The 25,255-nt window shown below is 38.0% G+C and overlaps 1 protein-coding gene across 1 annotated transcript in view; it reads left to right on the top strand.

Annotated features, from left to right (window-relative positions):
• Window positions 1–25,255, top strand: part of LOC144442171 (von Willebrand factor A domain-containing protein 8-like) — a 234,867-nt gene that overhangs the window by 150,962 nt on the left and 58,650 nt on the right. Inside the window, exons 28-33 of the mRNA XM_078131440.1 lie at window positions 4,270–4,466; window positions 8,583–8,767; window positions 14,370–14,495; window positions 15,937–16,022; window positions 19,325–19,494; window positions 25,019–25,214. Coding sequence (XP_077987566.1) covers window positions 4,270–4,466; window positions 8,583–8,767; window positions 14,370–14,495; window positions 15,937–16,022; window positions 19,325–19,494; window positions 25,019–25,214 — 960 coding nt within the window. The remainder of the gene's footprint in view (window positions 1–4,269; window positions 4,467–8,582; window positions 8,768–14,369; window positions 14,496–15,936; window positions 16,023–19,324; window positions 19,495–25,018; window positions 25,215–25,255) is intronic.

Below are 25,255 nucleotides of genomic sequence, written 5' to 3' on the forward strand. Positions count from 1 at the left end.
TTTACAAATCAAATCAAATCCCATGTTTATCACACTTTGTTTGTTTGTATTTTTCTTTACTGTCATCACAATTTCAGTCTAATGCCCAAAATAAAATGTGTATGTGTATATAACAATGATTGTGTTTGAGTTTAGTCATTTTGAATATCAGTACATCACCGCCCGAAATCACACATTTCTTGGTTGAATTAAACATCTTCCCAGGCAGCTTCAATCCATTCATCAATAATACAATTTACAAGTGATAAAGAGCGTATTTTAAGTAAGCCGCCCCAAATGCGCCTTTCTCAGCCCCATTAGCGGCTTTATTAGCACACCTTATAAGCTTTATAAGTACGCTTTTGGTAATAATACAATAAAGGTGATAAACCCATATTTCAAGTGTACTTCCCAAAATCTAGATATTTTTGATCTCTATTCGTAGGCAACAACAGTCCTATCGGGGGCATTTGTCCGGGGGGGGGGGGGGGGGGGGGGGGGGGGGGGCGTTTGTCCTAGAACCCCTTATCTATACTAAAAAGTTTTAATGTTTGCTTCATTCCTGTGGCCCATGACTGTTTTCCACTGGACTCCAAATTTTTGCTCAGACAGTAAGCTTCCTTAGGGTAGTTTCTGCTTTCTGTGAGATCTTTAGCCTATATTTGAACATTGGTGTCAAACCAGATATTAGTAGGGGGTAGCGACTTTGTTCCATAAGGCAAGCTGTATTGGATGCTTTACAGTTTACATTTAGTAGGAATTTGCAGAACTTTATGTGTAGTTTTTCCTTGGGAGTTGAAAATTTCATTAAGTTTTGAGACTGATTTATGTTTTCATGTGACCAAACCTCACTACAGTATAGCAGAATGGGCTTCATCACTGCATCAAATAATTTAAGATGTAATTTGATGGGGATAGTTGTTTCTAAAAACAGGTCCTGTTTTAGTTTAAACAGTGCCTTCAGTGTTCTATATCTTAGGTCATCTTGTGCCCTGTGTAGTTTACCTAAAGTGCTAAGTTTTATTCCAAGGTACATGTAGTAGGAGGGAACACAGTCTAGTACTTGATTGTTTATGTAAAATCTAAATTTCTATAACATTTTCCTGACTTATTGAAAATCATTATCTTCGATTTAGCAATATTTATATCTAGGTGCCATTTTTCACAGAAGATTTTGACTGTGTTGAGGGCATTTTGTAGACCAGTATTTGATTCCGATAGTAACATTAAATCGTCAGCATATAGTAAGCAAGACAGCCTGCTAGTTAAAAGAGTTGGTGGGTCATTGTTTGACATATCAATTTGTCTTTTTATATCATTTACATAGATATTAAATAGTAGGGGGCTGAGGCCATCCCCTTGCCTAATACCTCTCTGTATTGGAAATTGGCAGTTCAGACCATTTTTTGTCTTAACACATCCAGTTGCATTTGAATAGATAGCTTTGATTACTTTATAGAAACATCCTGTGATGCCATTGAGTACCAATTTGTGGAAAAGATCTTCATGCCAAATTGAGTCAAAGGCTTTTTTCAGGTCTATAAAGCAAGCAAAAATGTATTTTATCTTTACTTCGGTATTTTGTAATTAACTGGTTTAGAACAAATATGTGATCACTAGTACTAAATTTAGGTAGAAAGCCAACCTGTTTTTTAATTATTGTCGTTAAATTCATCAAGCCTCTGTTTCAGGACTGAAGTAAATAATTTACTCAGACAATTTAAAAGGGTGATGCCACAATGGTTACTGAGATCTGTCTTGTCTCCTTTTTTGTAGGTCATTGTAATTATACCCATAAGCAGCTAGGAAAATGGCCACTTTTGAGAATTACATTGAAAAGTTTTTGAAAGTGTGTAATGAGAATGTTTCTGCTGGCTGTGATCATTTCATTGGTTATATTATCTAATCCAGGTGATTTTTTGTTCTTGAGTGTACTTATTGTTTTTTGTATTTCAAGCTGAGAGATTGGTTTATTTAGTTCTATGGAATCAGCAATATTTTCTAGCCGGTTCTTTTTACTAAGTAGGTGGTATCTGCTGTAAGTTTTACCTTGTTTGAATTGAGACTTTTAAACAGTTTTTCTTTCTCAACAGTTTCTCCATTACATGTGGGTGATGTCATGTAAATGCTTGGCTGTTTCACAATCAATGCTTTCACTTATATTACACTTTGGGGCAAAAGTGAACTTGAAGGTTTTGTAATGGTAATCTTCATAGATAGTTTATAAATGAAGTTAATATATTAATAAAATTGTTCTACTCTTCATTATGAACTTGTCAGAAGGGATTAATACACTTTCTATTTTGTACACTACATGTTATTGACTCTACAAATCACCACATCTCATCAGATTCCAGTTTCTATTATACACTAGGCACGACCATCTAAAGTTCTCTAACGTACCAGTGACTTTACTACACATGTAATATTAATGCCCCTATACCAATGTTACAGGCCCATTTTATGTGATATGCTTTTCAAAGCTTGGAAATATTACCTCAAAGGCTATGAATAACCTAAACATTGCTTTAATAGAAGCAAATCTGCCAGATGTCACTCATGCATTCAACCAGCAATCAGATGCACCAACCTTTTTACTGTCATGATGGTATTAAACTTTTCTTAAATATTTTCACCCTATGCTAATTTGAGATGATATCGTCTTTTAAGATGTGAAATGTTTACCAAGATAGTCAAAATATTGCCTTAAAACTCCAAATCTCCCCTACCAATGATACTACCATTAGATGTGCTGACCTTTACTACTTGTATATAATGATCCCATTTAAAAGAACATATTTCAACCCTATGTAAGTTATAAAGAATAGTTTCTGATACTTGATGGTGCTGTCTTATAAAACGTGGAGGTTATTGCTTGAAAATGTCTTGAAAGTGACTTTTTGTCGGCCCGATGGACAAATCCACGGAACCCCCCCCCCCCCGGCTTGAGAAACTGACCTGTCCCTAATTTTGTATACTTTTACTCCAAATGTCATATTTTTTAAAAGATCAGAATTGTGGTTTATTTTTGAAATCATTGTGTTTCAGATATGTTGACTGATATTATCCATGTCATGAAATCATTGTGTTTCAGATATGTTGACTGATATTATCCATGTCGTGACATCATTGTGTTTCAGATATGTTGACTGATATTATCCATGTCATGAAATCATTGTGTTTCAGATATGTTGACTGATATTATCCATGTCGTGAAATCATTGTGTTTCAGATATGTTGACTGATATTATCCATGTCGTGAAATCATTGTGTTTCAGATATGTTGACTGATATTATCCATGTCATGAAATCATTGTGTTTCAGATTTGTTGACTGATATTATCCATGTCGTGAAATCATTGTGTTTCAGATATGTTGACTGATATTATCCATGTCATGAAATCATTGTGTTTCAGATATGTTGACTGATATTATCCATGTCGTGAAATCATTGGGTTTCAGATATGTTGACTGATATTATCCATGTCATGAAATCATTGTGTTTCAGATATGTTGACTGATATTATCCATGTCATGAAATCATTGTGTTTCAGATATGTTGACTGATATTATCCATGTCGTGACATCATTGTGTTTCAGATATGTTGACTGATATTATCCATGTCATGAAATCATTGTGTTTCAGATATGTTGACTGATATTATCCATGTCGTGAAATCATTGTGTTTCAGATTTGTTGACTGATATTATCCATGTCATGAAATCATTGTGTTTCAGATATGTTGACTGATATTATCCATGTCGTGACATCATTGTGTTTCAGATTTGTTGACTGATATTATCCATGTCATGAAATCATTGTGTTTCAGATTTGTTGACTGATATTATCCATGTCGTGACATCATTGTGTTTCAGATATGTTGACTGATATTATCCATGTCATGAAATCATTGTGTTTCAGATATGTTGACTGATATTATCCATGTCATGAAATCATTGTGTTTCAGATATGTTGACTGATATTATCCATGTCATGAAATCATTGTGTTTCAGATATGTTGACTGATATTATCCATGTCATGAAATCATTGTGTTTCAGATTTGTTGACTGATATTATCCATGTCGTGAAATCATTGTGTTTCAGATATGTTGACTGATATTATCCATGTCGTGACATCATTGTGTTTCAGATATGTTGACTGATATTATCCATGTCATGAAATCATTGTGTTTCAGATATGTTGACTGATATTATCCATGTCATGAAATCATTGTGTTTCAGATTTGTTGACTGATATTATCCATGTCATGAAATCATTGTGTTTCAGATATGTTGACTGATATTATCCATGTCGTGACATCAAGTCCAGCCAGTCTTTATACCACATTCACAAATCAACAAGCCATCAAACACGTCGACTTGTACGACATCTTTCCAAACACCAGATATTCCTGGCATCCTAGGTTTGAACTAGCTGCACTAGGTAGGCCACTAGAAGGACAAGCTATTCTACATGAACAACAGGTAATGTTATAATAGTAAAGCCCAATTTGCCCCTAAATAGTGGATTAGTTTGTCTTACCTCAACATCATGTAGATTTTTACATATTGTAGCAACCAGCTAAGCATTTTCTGTGCTTCCCGTAATCATTTATAGCATCCATATCAAGTTTTAAAAAAACCACTGCCTTTCCAACTGTAGTCAGTTTGCCAAAATATGTTGTCAGCTAACAAACAGCAAACTGCATGATTATAGTGTAGTAGCAGCACCACAACATTTACTGTGATTATCTATACTAAGTTCTATAGTGAGATGTAGATATCTTGTGACATTTATGTTTACGCCAGTTATTTTATGGCTAACTTTTGCCTTGTCGTGGTAACATTCTTTACAGATTGATTACACCACATACTAGAAACACATACCAGACACCGCATACCAGACACTGCATACCAGACACTGCATACCAGACACTACATACCAGACACCACATACCAGACACCACATACCAGACACTCCATACCAGACACTCCATACCAGACACTGCATACCAGACACTGCATACCAGACACTGCATACCAGATACTGCATACCAGACACCGCATACCAGACACCGCATACCAGACACCACATACCAGACACCACATACCAGACACTCCATACTAGACACCGCATACCAGACACCGCATACCAGACACCGCATACAAGACACCACATACCAGACACCACATACCAGACACCACATACCAGACACTACATACCAGACACCACATACCAGACACCACATACCAGACACTACATACCAGACACTACATACCAGACACTCCATACCAGACACCACATACCAGACACTACATACCAGACACTGCATACCAGACACTCCATACCAGACACTGCATACCAGACACCACATACCAGACACCACATACCAGACACCACATACCAGACACCGCATACCAGACACCGCATACCAGACACCGCATACCAGACACCGCATACCAGACACCACATACCAGACACCACATACCAGACACTACATACCAGACACTGCATACCAAACACTACATACCAGACACTACATACCAGACACTACATACCAGACACTCCACACCAGACACTGTACACCAGACATTATATACCAGACACTCCATACCAGACACTGCATACCAGACACTGCACACCAGACATTGTATACCAGACACTGCATACCAGACACCGCATACCAGACACTGCATACCAGACACTACATACCAGACACTACATACCAGACACTGTACACCAGACATTGTATACCAGACACTCCATACCAGACACCACATACCAGACACTGCATACCAGACACTACATACCAGACACTGTATACGAGACACTTCATACCAAACACTCCATACCAGACACTGCATACCAGACACTCCATACCAGACACTACATACCAGACACTCCATACCTGACACTCCATACCTGACACTACATACCAGACACTGCATACCTGACACCGCATACCAGACACCGCATACCAGACACTCCATACCAGACACTACATACCAGACACTACATACCAGACACTACATACCAGCTAGACACTCCATACCAGACATCACATACCAGACACCGCATACCAGACACCGCATACCAGACACTACATACCAGCTAGACACTCCATACCAGACATCACATACCAGACACCGCATACCAGACACTACATACCAGACACTCCATACCAGACACCGCATACCAGACACCGCATACCAGACACTGCATACCAGACACTGCATACCAGAGAGTCCATACCAGACACTGCATACCAGACACTCCATACCAGACACCACATACCAGACACCACATACCAGACACTGCATACCAGACACTGCATACCAGACACCACATACCAGACACCACATACCAGACACCACATACCAGACACCACATACCAGACACCGCATACCAGACACCGCATACCAGACACCGCATACCAGACACCACATACCAGACACCACATACCAGACACCACATACCAGACACAACATACCAGACACTGCATACCAGACACTACATACCAGACACTACATACCAGACACTACATACCAGACACTCCACACCAGACACTGTACACCAGACATTGTATACCAGACACTCCATACCAGACACTGCATACCAGACACTGCACACCAGACATTGTATACCAGACACTCCATACCAGACACCACATACCAGACACTGCATACCAGACACTACATACCAGACACTACATACCAGACACTGTACACCAGACATTGTATACCAGACACTCCATACCAGACACCACATACCAGACACTGCATACCAGACACTTCATACCAAACACTCCATACTAGACACTGCATACTAGACACTGCATACTAGACACTTCATACTAGATGCCACATACCAGTCGCTACATACCAGACACTACATACCAGACACCACATACCAGACACTGCATACCAGACACTACATACCAGACACTCCACACCAGACACTGTACACCAGACATTGTATACCAGATACCACATACCAGACACCACATACGAGACACTACATCCCAGACACTGTATACCAGACACTCCATACCAGACACTCCATACCAGACACCACATACCAGACACCGCATACCAGACACTGCATACCAGACACTCCATACCAGACACCACATACCAGACACCACATACCAGACACTGCATACCAGACACTACATACCAGACACTGCATACCAGACACTGCATACCAGACACTGTATACCAGACACTTCATACCAAACACTCCATACTAGACACTGCATACTAGACACTGCATACTAGACACTGCATACTAGACGCCACATACCAGTCGCCACATACCAGTCGCTACATACCAGACACCACATACCAGACACTACATACCAGACACCGCATACCAGACACCGCATACCAGACACTACATACCAGACACTTCATACCAGACGCCACATACCAGACGCCACATACCAGACGCTCCATACCAGACGCTACATACCAGACACTACATACCAGACACTGCATACCAGACACTGCATACCAGACACTACATACCAGACACCACATACCAGACACCGCATACCAGACACCACATACCAGACACCACATACCAGACACCACATACCAGACACCACATACCAGACGCCACATACCAGACGCTCCATACTAGACACTACATACCAGACGCTACATACCAGACGCTACATACCAGACACTACATACCAGACACTCCATACCAGACACTGCATACCAGACACTCCATACCAGACACTCCATACCAGACACTGCATACCAGACACTGCATACCAGACACCGCATACCAGACACCGCATACCAGACACCGCATACCAGACACCACATACCAGACACCACATACCAGACACTACATACCAGACACTCCATACCAGACACTGCATACCAGACACTGCATACCAGACACTACATACCAGACACTCCATACCAGACACTCCATACCAGACACTGCATACCAGACACTGCATACCAGACACCGCATACCAGACACCGCATACCAGACACCGCATACCAGACACCGCATACCAGACACTACATACCAGACACTACATACCAGACACTACACACCAGACTCTCCACACCAGACACTGTACACCAGACATTGTATACCAGACACTCCATACCAGACACTGCATACCAGACACTCCATACCAGACACCATATACCAGACTCTGTATACTAGACACTGTATTACAGACACTACATACTAGACACCACATACCAGACACTGTATACCAGACACTGTATACCATGTACCAGACTCTGCATGCTAGACAATGCATCAGGGCTGTTATGTCAGAGCTGTTATTCCAGGGCTGTTATGTCAGGGCTGTTACGCCAGGGCTGTTATGCCAGGGTAATAATTGTAAAGTGTCCTTATTCATGTATCGTTAGATAATTTACTTTGTTCAAAAGACAGATCATAAATTATATTCTTTGTGACAGAAAAGAATTTTACAAAATAAAACACAAATGCTTTGCTATTCAAACTTATATTCAAGTTCTCATTACCTGAATATTTTAGAATTCTATCACAAATATCAAAATACCAAAACTTATCCGAATCTTATGTTGTATATTTTTTTTTCTTATCAGACCAATACTATCCTGTTAATTGATCCCAACACTGGCGCTCTGAGGAGACTTTTCCTTGGTTCAGTTCTAGAGGGTGCTAAAGACAAGATAGCTGGATATTTCTCACAGTCAGCTGACCCACCCTGTCATAAGATGTGTAGAGAGTTTGCATTGGATAATTGGGTTGTATTCTATGAAGAACAAGGGTGAGTTTTCTCCCATGAACCCTGTTTTCAGCCAAAAATGAGCAATGCTTGGAGGAGGCTATCGAAATGACCCATGTCCATCTACATCCTCCATCCATCCATCTATCCATCCATCCATCCATCCATCCATCCATCCATCTATCCATCCATCTCTCATTGTATGTACCTCTGTCCTACCAATACATTGTGTTTTGAGTGTACATGTATAAAACTTTGTGTTATTCTGCCGTACTCTACTACACTATTAATTGTAATAAACCTAGAGAACATGACATTTATATTAAACGTAGAGATCTTGCTATTGTCTATTATTAAACTAACCTAGGTGGTCTTGCAGTGCAATTAATATACCAGCCTACCGGTAGGTGGTTTGCAGTGTGCAAGGGATTATCATATCAACAAATACTTGACACTGGAGAGTGAAGAAATATTACTACATGGTCGATACAAATACTGTACTGTACAGTACTGCTTGTGTTGACAGGTACCAGCTGGCCATCTTGTATTCAGTACATATGCTAGTTCAACACAAACTAAATTTGCTGAATGTATTCTACTTCGCTTGAAAACACACAAAATGGCCCTGCTAAGTGACAAGTTGTGGAATTTGTTGGAATGTAGAATCTTTGATTCAAACTGAAATGATCATAAAAGAAATCTACAGTGCACATGTTCTCACGTAGCAGGGCTATTTTTGGTGTTTCACTTGGGAACTCGGACCATTCTGTCATTTTCCTCATCAGTATACCAATTCAATGTGATTACATTGCTTTTTGTGAAAGTGTATGTGGTCTAACTAAGAAAGTTTTTTTTGTATTTAACAAAATGTTATATTTCAGTCAGAAGTTGAACAACAAAGAAGAAATACAAAAAGCTGAAAAGTAATTCAAGAAAAAGATTGCAATTCACTATAAATCATTTGGACCAAGTTTTTTAGAAAAAATTGCCCCATTTCTTAAAGTGCATCAAGTTTGTTCTTGTGTATGATTCACAATAACAAACTCAGTTTTTTGTATTCTGTGTACAAAAGGTTTAAATGATATAAAATTGGGTAATTTCCCATTACAACAACTCACATAAATATATCTCTTAGCTATTAACAGAAAGGAAATTTAAAAGAGTTGGCAATGATGTATTCCTCAAAAGAAGTTGTTCTGCTGAAACCACAGTTCGCACCTGGAAATGTTGGCCCCAGTTTTAATTCAAAGAAATTTTGCCAGAATGTTTTTTATCAATCAACAGTTATAAAATAAGTGAAGAATAGTTTCTTCTTCCAGACCTCAAAATGTACAGGCTGCAGAGGCCACTCTTGGTGGGAACATTTTGTACAACTTGGTATTTGTCATAAGAATATTGTGTGAAAGTTTCCATTGAAAATTTCTTAGTTTTGTGTCCAGTGTGAGTCTAAAGGGTAACTGGTAATTGGTTTCCCAAGCAACAACATTAGCCTCAAGAGCTAAATTAAAATAAATCTGTGAATGAGTGAAATGAAGTAATTAGATGTGAGCTTTAAAGTGATAATTTTGGTTTTACACTGGTATAGGCTGAGGCATCTGAGAATTGAATATTAATGGTGTGTTCCTCTTGGTCTAAAGCAATAAATTGTGACATGTCAGTATTTTCCTTCCACTTTTTTGGAAGGGACAGAATGATACCCCACCATTTAATGAATGCATGGTGAAGTAAACTATATCTAACTGTACTAACATGATTATCCCAATCTAAATGTTTCCCTCTTCTATCCAAGTGTTGACCAATATAAGAGAAACCCAGCTGCATCATAAAAATCTTTGTAAAATACACCTTTACCTCCAACAACCACATTGCAATTATTCCATATACTCTGATTCAAAAAATGTTTAACAGGACTTGTATCTAGTGTCACCTTTTTCCAGGTGTCTAGCATACTTAATTCAAAGTCTGATAAAGACATAGGCAGGCATCTAATATTATAATCACTCTTAAGTAAAACTTTAAGACCTTCTACAACCTTCATCTTTTTTGTGAAAAACGGTTTCCATGGATGTATCACTTCCTCGTCTAATAAGCAAGAGAGCCAATTTATTCTCTGAGCTTTGTATATAGCATGTATATCTGGCATACCCAAACCACCATCTCTTATACTGCCAATAACAGTGTTCTGAGAAACCTTGTCGGGACCTTTCCACAGAAAGGAAAAAAAAGGAATCTATTAATTTTTTTGAGGTGGTCAATATGGGGCTCAGTGAGATTTAGCACATAAAGGAAACAAGAGATGCTCAATGTTTTAATAATTTGGACTTTGCCAAGGAGAGTAAGGTCTCTCATTTTCCAAAAAATGAGACATTTATGTAAACTTTCAGTTGGTTTTGCCATGTTGAGTTCAATGGCAGTCTGTTTGTCATATGATACAATAATCCCTATGATTTTAAGGGGACCCTCAGGCCATTTAACTTTTAATGGTTTTGATTTACATTTCAGCCATTTACTCAACCACATTGCTTCACATACGCCACTGTTTACAGATAATCCAGAGATTAATTGAAAATCCCAAAGAAGTTTAAAAAGACTATTACCGGACTTAATACTCAAAAAAACCATCAAATCATCAGCAAAGGCCACATTCTTTACTTGCGTATCCTCAAAACCAATACCCCTGATATGTCAGATCGCAGAGAGATAGAAACATTTCTAAGGCAAGTATAAACAACAATGGAGAGATGGGATCATCCTGCCGCACTCCACTAAACAGACTGAAATACCCTGTACTGGAGCCTCTGGGATTCATCACGGGAGAGACTGAAATATCCTGTACTGGCACCCCTGGGATTCATCACAAGACAGATTGAAACACCCTGTACTGGAGCCCCTGGGATTCATCACAAGACAGATTGAAACACCCTGTACTGAGCCTTTGGGATTCATCATGAGACAGATTGAAACACCCTGTACTGGAGCCCCTGGGATTCATGACAAGACAGATTGAAACACCCTGTACTGGTGGAGCCCCTGGGATTCATGACAAGACAGATTGAAACACCCTGTACTGGTGGAGCCCCTGGGATTCATCACAAGACAGATTGAAACACCCGGTACTGGTGGAGCCCCTGGGATTCATCACACAGCTTGATATGTTTGAATACAAAGTCTTGATCCATTGGATAAATGAAGGGCCAAAGTCAAATGTTTCAAGAGTTTAAATTAAAAAGAACACTCAAGTTTATCAATTTAAAGGCCTTCTCAAAATCAACTGTTAGTAAAATTCTTGGAGAATCCTTTTCAGCTGTATAATATAAAATACCTTCTACAAGTCTGATCGTAGTAAGAAAGTTGAATCTACCAGAATAATAAACCATGGTTTTATTTTGAAGTTAAAGAGAAACTTTGAGCGAAGGAAGTTGCTGTTCAATCGGGTGACAATGCTTTGTACAAGAAAGCTAAGTACGATCTGCAGAAAAGTATCACATTGGCTAAAAGAAGATATTGTATTGTAAGAAGTTGGAAAGTGACCTCACGGTGAATAATTCCAATAAAATCTGGCAAGGGATATATCCAACTACAATCTCATGCAGTTGATGCAAATGACTTGGACTTGCCCAATAAACTTAACAAGTTTTACGGTCTGTTTGATGACAGGAACACCAAACCAGTGCCAACTGTTGACACCTGTCCAGATGGTCCACCCTTTGTTGTGCAAGAATCTGATGTCAAAACTCAGTTTAAGCATTAAATGCTAAAGAGGCTCCTGGACCAGACGGTATTTCACCTCGTCTACTAAAGAACTGTGCGGATCAACTGTCGAGTGTCTTCACAAACATATTCCATTTGTCTCTTGAACTAGGTAAACTTCCTGAATACTCCAAGAAATCAATCATTATTTCCGTTCCTAAGAAACCTTCCATATCATGCTTAAATGACTATAGACCTGTAGCATTAACATCTGTAGTTATGAAATCATGACAAATGTTTAATTCTAGCGTTTCTGAAAACCATTCTTAGTCCTAGGTTTGATGCATTCCAATTTGCATATCACCAAAATCGATCTGTTGAAGACGCTGTCCCACTTTGTCTCTTGAGCATCTTAAAAAGTCAAATAGATATCTAAGGATCCTTTTTGTTGACTGGTTCAGCTTCATATTCTTCCATTCAAATTACTAGTAAGAGAAATTTTAAGAAATCAGTTTTCTCCAATCCATTAATTTGTGGATTCTCAATTTTCTATTGAGGAGACCTCAAATTGTCAAAATCAGCAATAACTTGTCGTCGTCAATCGTACTTAATACAGGTGCACTGCAAGGGTGTGTTCTGTCCCCCACTTCTATATTCATTGTACACATACGATTGTATTTCCAGTCAACCAAGTACATCAATAATTAAGTTCGTGGATGATACTACTGTGGAAGGTCTTATAGAGAACTCAGATGAAAGTGCGTATCACAATGAAGTTAATAATCTTGTTCGCTGGTGCTCAGAAAATATCCTTGATCTCCATGTTTTGATAACAAAAGAATTGATCATTGACTTCCAGAAAAACAAATCACAGCTTGAACAACTTGAAATCAATGGCAAACCCATGGAAATTGTGAACAGCTTGAAGTTCTTAGGATCTATCATTTTGGATAATTTAAAGTGGGATAAGAATACTGATAACATCATGAAAATGAAAAGGGCACAGCAATGTCGTTACTTTCTGAGGTGGTTAAAAAAGTCTACAGGAGTATAATGGTCCAATTCTACAGAGCAATTATTGAAACTTTACTAACTGTTTCGATAACAGTTTGGTTTGGAGCCGCATCCAAAAGTGATAAATTGAAGCCGAACAAGATCGTAACCACTGGATTGAAAATAATTGGCACAGATTTGCCATGTCTTGAAAATTTCTACAACCAACAAATTGTCCACAGAACCTCTCCTATTGCTACTAACAGTACGCATCCCACAAATGACCTTTTTCAGTTGCTCCCTTCTGGTTGCCGCTATCGATCCTTAAAAGTCAGGTCGGTACGTTTTAGCGACAGTTTCTTCCCACACGCAGTTCAGTCACTGTCATGATAATCTTTTGGTTAACTTGTATAGTTTTAACAGTTTTAATAGTTTTACTCTTGCCTTATGTCACCAGTTTTGGTGTTGTCTTGTGTGGATTTTAGATTGTTTTTTCTGAGTGACATCGCAACCTTTTCCTAATATATTTCTAAATGATGCATAATGGCAATAAATAAATTATAATTATTATTAGTATATGGACACCATTCAAATGCCTACCTGTGTATTATCAATGATGGGCTTTCTAATTAGACATTGTATGACCTTTGACCTTGACAAATATTTTCATAGTGAAATGACAACAATCTTTCTTTGTACATTAACTCAAGAAGTGCCATAAACAAAGATTCCATTTAAATGTCTATACCCAAACATAAATTTTCTTTTTATATCTTGACCTTTGCCTTTGATCTCCATAATCAAAGTCAAATTGCAAATTTGTTGATAAATGAAGTATAGTATCTAGAGACACCACTCAAATTTGCACAATAACTTTTGATATTAAGCGCACAAGTTGGGGACTATATATATAACTGAAAACTTGTTTCTTGTTGAAATATTACCATTACCTATTTTACAGCTCCAAGTTAGATGTTGTGGATGTATTACAAGGTACTGGTTATAGTATTGATCTACCTCTCAACTTAAAATCTGTTCATTTACCATCAAAAGATGCCTGGCTTCTAACAGAATCAAACACTGACAGGTTAGTGACAACACACCAACATGTTACATGCATTAGACTCTAAGTCTACTGACAACACACCAACATGTTACATGCACTAGACTGTATAGTCTACTGACAACACACCAACATGGTACATGCACTAGACTCTAAGTCTACTGACAACACACCAACATGTTACATGCACTAGACTGTATAGTCTACTGACAACACACCAACATGTTACATGCACTAGACTCTAAGTCTACTGACAACACACCAACATGTTACATGCACTAGACTCTAAGTCTACTGACAACACACCAACATGTTACATGCACTAGACTGTATAGTATATTAGTTACTGACAACACACCAACATGGTACATGCACTAGACTCTAAGTCTACTGACAACACACCAACATGTTACATGCACTAGACTGTATAGTATATTAGTTACTGACAACACACCAACATGGTACATGCACTAGACTCTAAGTCTACTGACAACACACCAACATGTTACATGCACTAGACTGTATAGTCTACTGACAACACACCAACATGTTACATGCACTAGACTCTAAGTCTACTGACAACACACCAACATGTTACATGCACTAGACTGTATAGTCTACTGACAACACACCAACATGTTACATGCACTAGACTCTAAGTCTACTGACAACACACCAACATGTTACATGCACTAGACTCTAAGTCTACTGACAACACACCAACATGTTACATGCACTAGACTGTATAGTATATTAGTTACTGACAACACACCGACATGGTACATGCACTAGACTCTAAGTCTACTGACAACACACCAACATGTTACATGCACTAGACTGTATAGTATATTAGTTACTGACAACACACCAACATGTTACATGCACTAGACTCTAAGTCTACTGACAACACACCAACATGTTACATGCACTAGACTGTATAGTATATTAGTTACTGACAACACACCGACATGGTACATGCACTAGACTGTATAGTCTACTGGTTACTGACAACACACCAATATGTTACATGCACTAGACTGTATAGTATATTAGTTACTGACAACACACCAACATGGTACATGCACTAGCCTGTATAGTCTACTGACAACACACCAACATGTTACATGCACTAGACTCTAAGTCTACTGACAACACACCAACATGTTACATGCACTAGACTGTATAGTATATTAGTTACTGACAACACACCAACATGGTACATGCACTAGACTGTATAGTCTACTGGTTACTGACAACACACCAGCACACTGACATGCTGTGAATGTGGTGTATGTGTTATTGTTGAAATATGTCTCTTTGTGTGAAAAACACACCATATGTCATAGAATGAAACAGTACACCAACCCTATTGTAATTAAAAACAGTAATGTTATAATATGGACAGAAATTATATGTGTTAATTGGTTGTGAGAAATGTTTGTTTTCATTTGTTACATCAAACCAGGAGATTTATGCTAACCAGGCCATCACCTGACATGCCAGTCTGTCAACTCCACACTGTAGATATTAAACCAGCCATTGATGACAGTGGTAAGTTATTTGACTGTCAACTCCACATTGTTCCTGGAGCCGGCACACATATGCACATCAATTTATTTTGTTATATGATCCAATATGGCTGCCAGACAGCCATTTTGTTTACGATTTTTTCATATCCAAAGACATTAAATTACGCAGCCATGCCTGAACAGATCTCATTCAAAGTTAGTGTAAGGCAAAAAAAAAAAAAAGGGTTTGTTTCCCGTCCTCGCGCGCGTCATTCCAAACCATGCGCATCATTCGTTTTTATTCTGTTTCCCCTTTATTGTTTCAGACGTCACTGGCGATTTGTGAAATGCGCCACCTAAATGTTTCAACTGTAAAAAAATTCAGTGATTGTATTAGTATATTTAAAGGGTAATTAAAGTACTGGTAATTTGATGGTACCTCTATACATTTCGTCTGAATACGTTGGAACATAGCGTATCATGTAGACGCGTACATACATGTTATAAGGATGAACGCGTACTCTGTAATACATGTGTTGTAGAAGCTCGTGAGACAGAACGTCTAGCGGATCGACACACAAACAGTTTATAGTATACGCAACGCTATGCGAAGCAACCGAAATTTTCACGATAAGGACCGTTTTTTAGAAATAATTTCTTAAATTTCCCCTTTTCTGAGTTCATATAACACAACTTTGGCAAATATATCTATGAATCGTACAATACTTCATGACTACTTTTGCGACATATGTGTAGAAATAGACAAGGTAGGAAAGCGTGAAATGCGGAAGTGACTAACAAGACAACGCAACGCTACAATTATATAAGTCTTTGTTTAATCATGCATTTTACTCATCAACAAACTGAAGCGAGGATTTCTATTTTTTGATAGTGTTTTTCGATTACGTCCTCTCAAGCTTTCCCACCATCTATATCATCATTCATGTGTACTAGTGTGATATGTGCGCTTACTTTCGAGGAGAAGTGAACTACAGAGAACGCGTACGCGTTAGCTGAGATAAACGTGAACACTACCCGAGAAACGCGTTCGAATGTAACTAACATGTAAATATGACGAAATGCATAGAGGTACATCTGAACAAGAATTCTTTAATTACCATAAATATATAGTATTACAATTACTGAATTTTTTTTACAGTTGAAATACTTCGTACGTTGTCAGTTGCCTGTGGTAGATCAGTGAGGGGGATGTTTTATTTTAATATTGCTATGCTTTTGTCCATTCAAGTGTCTGTTGGCAGCAAAATCTTGCGTCCATTTGGACTTGTCGATGTTGAAAGTTCCACCAAGATATGCAGATTGTACGAGGACTTATGTAAAGGTATTCTAAGTTCTGGGGATCGATTTATTCTACCTGAACAGTACGAACTATGCCGTATTGAGGCTTTGCGTGTCACGTGTATATGACGGAAATTTCCAGAGTGTCCCCCTACAAGCAAAACTGGAAGACATAGTTGAATTTGGCAAGTACTTAAAGATCGTTTTGATCGAAGACTGTGACAAAGTGTCACAGCAACCTGTTAAAGATGCCTTCCATGTTCTGATGACTCAAAGACATTCAAAAGTGTGGCCAAATTTCATAATTTGGATCGCCCAAACAGATGTTTTGAACTCCACAATGCCATTATCAGGTGGTTGCAAGATCGTAACTTGGGATGGCAAAAGCAGTAAATAATCCTTGGGAGAACAGTTTGCCAGCGTTCTTGGGGAATGTTTATGGTTGATCGATCCACCAGTTGTGTGTATCCACACACCCCCCCCCCCCCCCCCCCCCACCAATAAAAAAAAAAAAAAATGCATCACCGCAGCATTTTTGAAATTACCTTAGGACGGGAAACAAAACCTTTTTTTTGGGGCCTAAGTTGTGTTACATACATATGCATGTGAATTTATGTCATGATACGGTCCAATACGACCACCAGGCGGCCTTTTTTTAGTTATTTTTTCATGTCCAGAACCATTACTTAGACATGACTGGACCGATTTCTATCAAACTTGGTTTAAGGACAACACACTATGGCATACATCTGCATGTCAATTTATTTTGTGATACAATCCAATATGGCCGCTAGACAGCCTTTTTGTTACAACTCTTTCATGTTCAAAGCCATTATGCAGACATGCCTGAACAGATCTCATTCAAAGTTGGTATAAGAACAATGTTCTATTACATGCATAATTATGCATGTGAATTTATGTTGTGATCCAAAATGGAAACCAGGTGGCCATTTTTAACGATTTTTTCACATCCAGAACCATTACTTGGACATGACTGGACCGATTTCTATCAAACTTGGTACAGGGATATATATTGTACCGTATTATTCATATGCACTTCAACTTGTGTGACGATACGATCGAATATAACCACTGGGTGAACATGAACAATTTCCATGAAAACTTTACACAAAGACAAATTGATTGTACTATGTATATATGTATGTCAACTTATGTCACAATATGATCCAACATGACCGCTGGGTGGCCATTCTGTTTTAACTGATTCCCTTTAAACTTGATACAAGGATATATATTGTACTATAATCTTCACATTCATATCAACTTGTGTCACGATACAATCCAATATGGCCACTGGGCAAACATTTGACATTGTCATTATACCAACTTTGAATGAGCTCTGTTCAGGCATGTCTGCATAATGGCTTTGAACAGTTTGTTAGGATTTTTCCATGTTTGGGACCATTAAACAGACATGCATGAACAATTTCAATTAAATCTTTATTTAAAGACAATGTACTATGATGTATATATGTATATCAACTTGTGTCACAATATGATCCAACAGGACTGCTATGCAGCCATTCTGTTATGATTTTTTCATGTCTGGAGCCATTTGGCAGACATGTCTGAGCAGATGAACTTCAGTCAATCTTGGTATAAGGGCAGTGCACTATTAGGTATATATGCATGTCAATTTGTGATTGCACCTATGACAAACAATAAGATTTGCAATCCAAACAGGGATCAACAGCTCCCAAACAGTGGGGACTATGTCACCTACGATGAATGTCATATAATATAAGGGAGTTTGTCATCTATGATAACTTGTTGTCTGTCAACTCCACACTGTAGATATTAAAGTAGTCATAAAATTGACACACTGACCAAAATATAATTCTACAACTGTTACATTGACTTTAGTCAACAATAAATATTATCATGACCACAATAACAATGCCCCTTATTTTCCTTAGATTTCTTACAACCGAAGTTAGAAAACTATTTAACAATAATACATAATTACTCATTATGATAAATATATAACATAAGAAAGTGACAAATATGTTTCTCTTCCTATTCTAGAAAGTGAATTCCTAGGTAGAATAGATGGAGCTGCATTTTCCACATCTAATGTTCCACTTCCCAAAGTCCAGCTAAGTGAGGCATTGGGTCAGAATATAGACTCTCCTAACAGAGTAATGGCTGATAGTAAAAACTACGCTGCTATAGCTGTTGGATTCCCTGATTTACAGGTTAGTAACCAGCAGACAGCTGTATGTAACATACATGATCAAAGTAGATCACATGACATGTTGTTTTACTTGATAGATAACAACACTTAAACCATTATATGTACACAAGTAGATCACCTGACTAGGTGAGGTTGACAACACTTAAACCATATATGTACACATGTAGATCACCTGACTAGGTGAGGTTGTTGTACACAAGTAGATCACCTGACTAGGTGAGGTTGACAACACTTAAACCATATATGTACACATGTAGATCACCTGACTAGGTGAGGTTGTTGTACACAAGTAGATCACCTGACTAGGTGAGGTTGACAACACTTAAACCATATATGTACACAAGTAGATCACCTGACTAGGTGAGGTTGTTGTACACAAGTAGATCACCTGACTAGGTGAGGTTGACAACACTTAAACCATATATGTACACAAGTAGATCACCTGACTAGGTGAGGTTGTTGTACACAAGTAGATCACCTGACTAGGTGAGGTTGTTGTACACAAGTAGATCACCTGACTAGGTGAGGTTGACAACACTTAAACCATATATGTACACAAGTAGATCACCTGACTAGGTGAGGTTGTTGTACACAAGTAGATCACCTGACTAGGTGAGGTTGTTGTCCACAAGCTGAATTATTGTCTTTGAACAGAATGTACAATGGATTATATATCCTGGTCATTCTACATCATGATAACCTGTGTCTACATATAATTACATTTTTCTTCATTCAGCTGAAAATGCTTGTGGCCTAAGGATTTGCCACTATACTCAATTGTCTTGTGACCTAAGGGTTAGCCACTACTTGTCTTGTGACCTAAGGGTTTACCACTACTTGTCTTGTGACCTAAGGGTTAGCCACTACTTGTCTTGTGACCTAATGGTTTACCACTACTTGTCTTGTGACCTAAGGGTTTACCACTACTTGTCTTGTGACCTAATGGTTTACCACTACTTATCTTGTGACCTAAGGGTTAGCTACTACTTGTTTTGTGACCTAAGGGTTAGCCACTACTTGTCTTGTGACCTAAGGGTTAGCCACTACTTGTCTTGTGACCTAAGGGTTAGCCACTACTTGTCTTGTGACTCATAAAGGCAAGGCCACTTGGGTCACTCATCTTTAATCACATGCAAGTTTTCTTGTATGAGTGACCATTGACCTTTACCTTCACCTACAGGGTAGCCCATTATGGTTTAATTATGGGCCATAATTAAGCCATACATATTACAGACTTTGTAGCAATTATGTGTGGATCGATATATGTCTTTTAGTTCATGTATACATGTATAGATAATGCAGATTCTGAACCAGATAAATATACTCATTCATTATTTTTGGTACTCATGATCGCTTTTTACTTAATGGGGTAGCCATATTTGTAGTGAACAATCATGATTTGTCAATTAATCAAAATCAGTAATCCTGCATTATCAGACACTTTGTAGTATTTATTTGTCCTCAGGAGAATGAAAAAATTGTTGGGAAATAATATCTAATTGTACTCTTGATCAGTCTTGCTAACTGAATGTAAGCAATACTAAATCTGATTGACAACTGTGCTGTATTGAGCAGTAGAGTGTAAGCAATACTAAATCTGAATGACAACTGCTATGTTGAGCAGTAGAGTGTAAGCAATACTAAATCTGAATGACAACTGTGCTGTATTGAGCAGTAGAGTGTAAGCAATACTAAATCTGAATGACAACTGTACTGTATTGAGCAGTAGAGTGTAAGCAATACTAAATGTGAATGACAACTGTGCTGAATTGAGCAGTAGAGTGTAAGCAATACTAAATGTGAATGACAACTGTGCTGAATTGAGCAGTAGCGTGTAAGCAATACTAAATCTGAATGACAACTGTGCTGAATTGACTGTAGAGTGTAAGCAATACTAAATCTGAATGACAACTGTACTGTATTGAGCAGTAGAGTGTAAGCAATACTAAATCTGATTGACAACTGTGCTGTGTTGAGCAGTAGAGTGTAAGCAATACTAAATCTGAATGACAACTGCTGTGTTGAGCAGTAGAGTGTAAGCAATACTAAATCTGAATGACAACTGTGCTGTGTTGAGCAGTAGAGTGTAAGCAATACTAAATCTGAATGACAACTGTGCTGTGTTGAGCAGTAGAGTGTAAGCAATACTAAATCTGAATGACAACTGTGCTGTGTTGAGCAGTAGAGTGTAAGCAATACTAAATCTGAATGACAACTGTACTGTATTGAGCAGTAGAGTGTAAGCAATACTAAATCTGAATGACAACTGTGCTGAATTGAGCAGTAGAGTGTAAGCAATACTAAATCTGAATGACAACTGTGCTGAATTGACTGTAGAGTGTAAGCAATACTAAATCTGAATGACAACTGTGCTGAATTGAGCAGTAGAGTGTAAGCAATACTAAATCTGAATGACAACTGTGCTGAATTGAGCAGTAGCGTGTAAGCAATACTAAATCTGAATGACAACTGTGCTGAATTGACTGTAGAGTGTAAGCAATACTAAATCTGAATGACAACTGTACTGTATTGAGCAGTAGAGTGTAAGCAATACTAAATCTGATTGACAACTGTGCTGTGTTGAGCAGTAGAGTGTAAGCAATACTAAATCTGAATGACAACTGCTGTGTTGAGCAGTAGAGTGTAAGCAATACTAAATCTGAATGACAACTGTGCTGAATTGAGCAGTAGAGTGTAAGCAATACTAAATCTGAATGACAACTGTGCTGAATTGAGCAGTAGAGTGTAAGCAATACTAAATCTGAATGACAACTGTACTGTATTGAGCAGTAGAGTGTAAGCAATACTAAATCTGATTGACAACTGTGCTGTGTTGAGCAGTAGAGTGTAAGCAATACTAAATCTGAATGACAACTGCTGTGTTGAGCAGTAGAGTGTAAGCAATACTAAATGTGAATGACAACTGTGCTGAATTGACTGTAGAGTGTAAGCAATACTAAATGTGAATGACAACTGTGCTGAATTGAGCAGTAGAGTGTAAGCAATACTAAATGTGAATGACAACTGTGCTGTGTTGAGCAGTAGAGTGTAAGCAATACTAAATCTGAATGACAACTGTGCTGAATTGACTGTAGAGTGTAAGCAATACTAAATGTGAATCACAACTGTGCTGTATTGAGCAGTAGAGTGTAAGCAATACTAAATCTGAATGACAACTGTGCTGAATTGAGCAGTAGCGTGTAAGCAATACTAAATCTGAATGACAACTGTGCTGTGTTGAGCAGTAGAGTGTAAGCAATACTAAATCTGAATGACAACTGTGCTGAATTGACAGTAGAGTGTAAGCAATACTAAATCTGAATGACAACTGTGCTGAATTGACAGTAGAGTGTAAGCAATACTAAATGTGAATGACAACTGTGCTGAATTGAGCAGTAGAGTGTAAGCAATACTAAATCTGAATGACAACTGTGCTGAATTGAGCAGTAGAGTGTAAGCAATACTAAATCTGAATGACAACTGTGCTGAATTGAGCAGTAGAGTGTAAGCAATACTAAATCTGAATGACAACTGTGCTGTATTGAGCAGTAGAGTGTAAGCAATACTAAATCTGAATGACAACTGTGCTGAATTGAGCAGTAGAGTGTAAGCAATACTAAATCTGAATGACAACTGTGCTGTATTGAGCAGTAGAGTGTAAGCAATACTAAATCTGAATGACAACTGTGCTGTATTGAGCAGTAGAGTGTAAGCAATACTAAATCTGAATGACAACTGTGCTGAATTGAGCAGTAGAGTGTAAGCAATACTAAATCTGAATGACAACTGTGCTGAATTGAGCAGTAGAGTGTAAGCAATACTAAATCTGAATGACAACTGTGCTGAATTGAGCAGTAGAGTGTAAGCAATACTAAATCTGAATGACAACTGTGCTGTGTTGAGCAGTAGAGTGTAAGCAATACTAAATCTGAATGACAACTGTGCTGTATTGAGCAGTAGAGTGTAAGCAATACTAAATCTGAATGACAACTGTGCTGAATTGAGCAGTAGAGTGTAAGCAATACTAAATCTGAATGACAACTGTGCTGAATTGAGCAGTAGAGTGTAAGCAATACTAAATCTGAATGACAACTGTGCTGTGTTGAGCAGTAGAGTGTAAGCAATACTAAATCTGAATGACAACTGTGCTGTGTTGAGCAGTAGAGTGTAAGCAATACTAAATCTGAATGACAACTGTACTGTATTGAGCAGTAGAGTGTAAGCAATACTAAATCTGAATGACAACTGTACTGTATTGAGCAGTAGAGTGTAAGCAATACTAAATCTGAATGACAACTGTACTGTATTGAGCAGTAGAGTGTAAGCAATACTAAATCTGAATGACAACTGTGCTGAATTGAGCAGTAGAGTGTAAGCAATACTAAATCTGAATGACAACTGTGCTGAATTGAGCAGTAGAGTGTAAGCAATACTAAATCTGAATGACAACTGTGCTGAATTGAGCAGTAGAGTGTAAGCAATACTAAATGTGAATGACAACTGTACTGTATTGAGCAGTAGAGTGTAAGCAATACTAAATCTGAATGACAACTGTGCTGTGTTGAGCAGTAGAGTGTAAGCAATACTAAATCTGAATGACAACTGTGCTGAATTGACTGTAGAGTGTAAGCAATACTAAATCTGAATGACAACTGTGCTGTATTGAGCAGTAGAGTGTAAGCAATACTAAATGTGAATGACAACTGTACTGTATTGAGCAGTAGAGTGTAAGCAATACTAAATCTGAATGACAACTGTGCTGTGTTGAGCAGTAGAGTGTAAGCAATACTAAATCTGAATGACAACTGTGCTGAATTGAGCAGTAGCGTGTAAGCAATACTAAATGTGAATGACAACTGTGCTGTGTTGAGCAGTAGAGTGTAAGCAATACTAAATGTGAATGACAACTGTGCTGTATTGAGCAGTAGAGTGTAAGCAATACTAAATGTGAATGACAACTGTACTGTATTGAGCAGTAGAGTGTAAGCAATACTAAATGTGAATGACAACTGTACTGTATTGACTGTAGAGTGTAAGCAATACTAAATCTGAATGACAACTGTACTGTATTGAGCAGTAGCGTGTAAGCAATACTAAATGTGAATGACAACTGTGCTGTATTGAGCAGTAGCGTGTAAGCAATACTAAATCTGAATGACAACTGTGCTGTATTGAGCAGTAGAGTGTAAGCAATACTAAATGTGAATGACAACTGTACTGTATTGAGCAGTAGAGTGTAAGCAATACTAAATGTGAATGACAACTGTACTGTATTGACTGTAGAGTGTAAGCAATACTAAATGTGAATGACAACTGTGCTGTGTTGAGCAGTAGAGTGTAAGCAATACTAAATCTGAATGACAACTGTGCTGTGTTGAGCAGTAGAGTGCTGTTATGTATCACCTAAAATAATAATTTTAACTTATCGGTTGATATCTACATGTTACATACACTTGTCCTATCAACATTCCGTTTTTGATCTGTAACTCATTATTTTATCTGTGTAAATATTTTTATTTTTACAGTCTGGAAGTGAAATCTACACCATTGCAAGGAAAGCAGTAGAAAAGCCCAAGATAACCAGCAGACATGATCCTTTGTATAATATGGTTGGAAAGAGACCACCAAAGAAGGAAAAGGAATCAACAGTCTTACCAATTGCCAATCAGACTGTCAAAGTTTTACCATTAGATAAAATACCACTTGAAGTCTTTCCCCAGGGTATGTCAGACATTGATCAATATATGTGTAAAAATGACAAA

Source organism: Glandiceps talaboti, chromosome 11 (assembly GCF_964340395.1).
Source record: "Glandiceps talaboti chromosome 11, keGlaTala1.1, whole genome shotgun sequence".
Lineage (NCBI taxonomy): Eukaryota > Metazoa > Hemichordata > Enteropneusta > Spengelidae > Glandiceps > Glandiceps talaboti.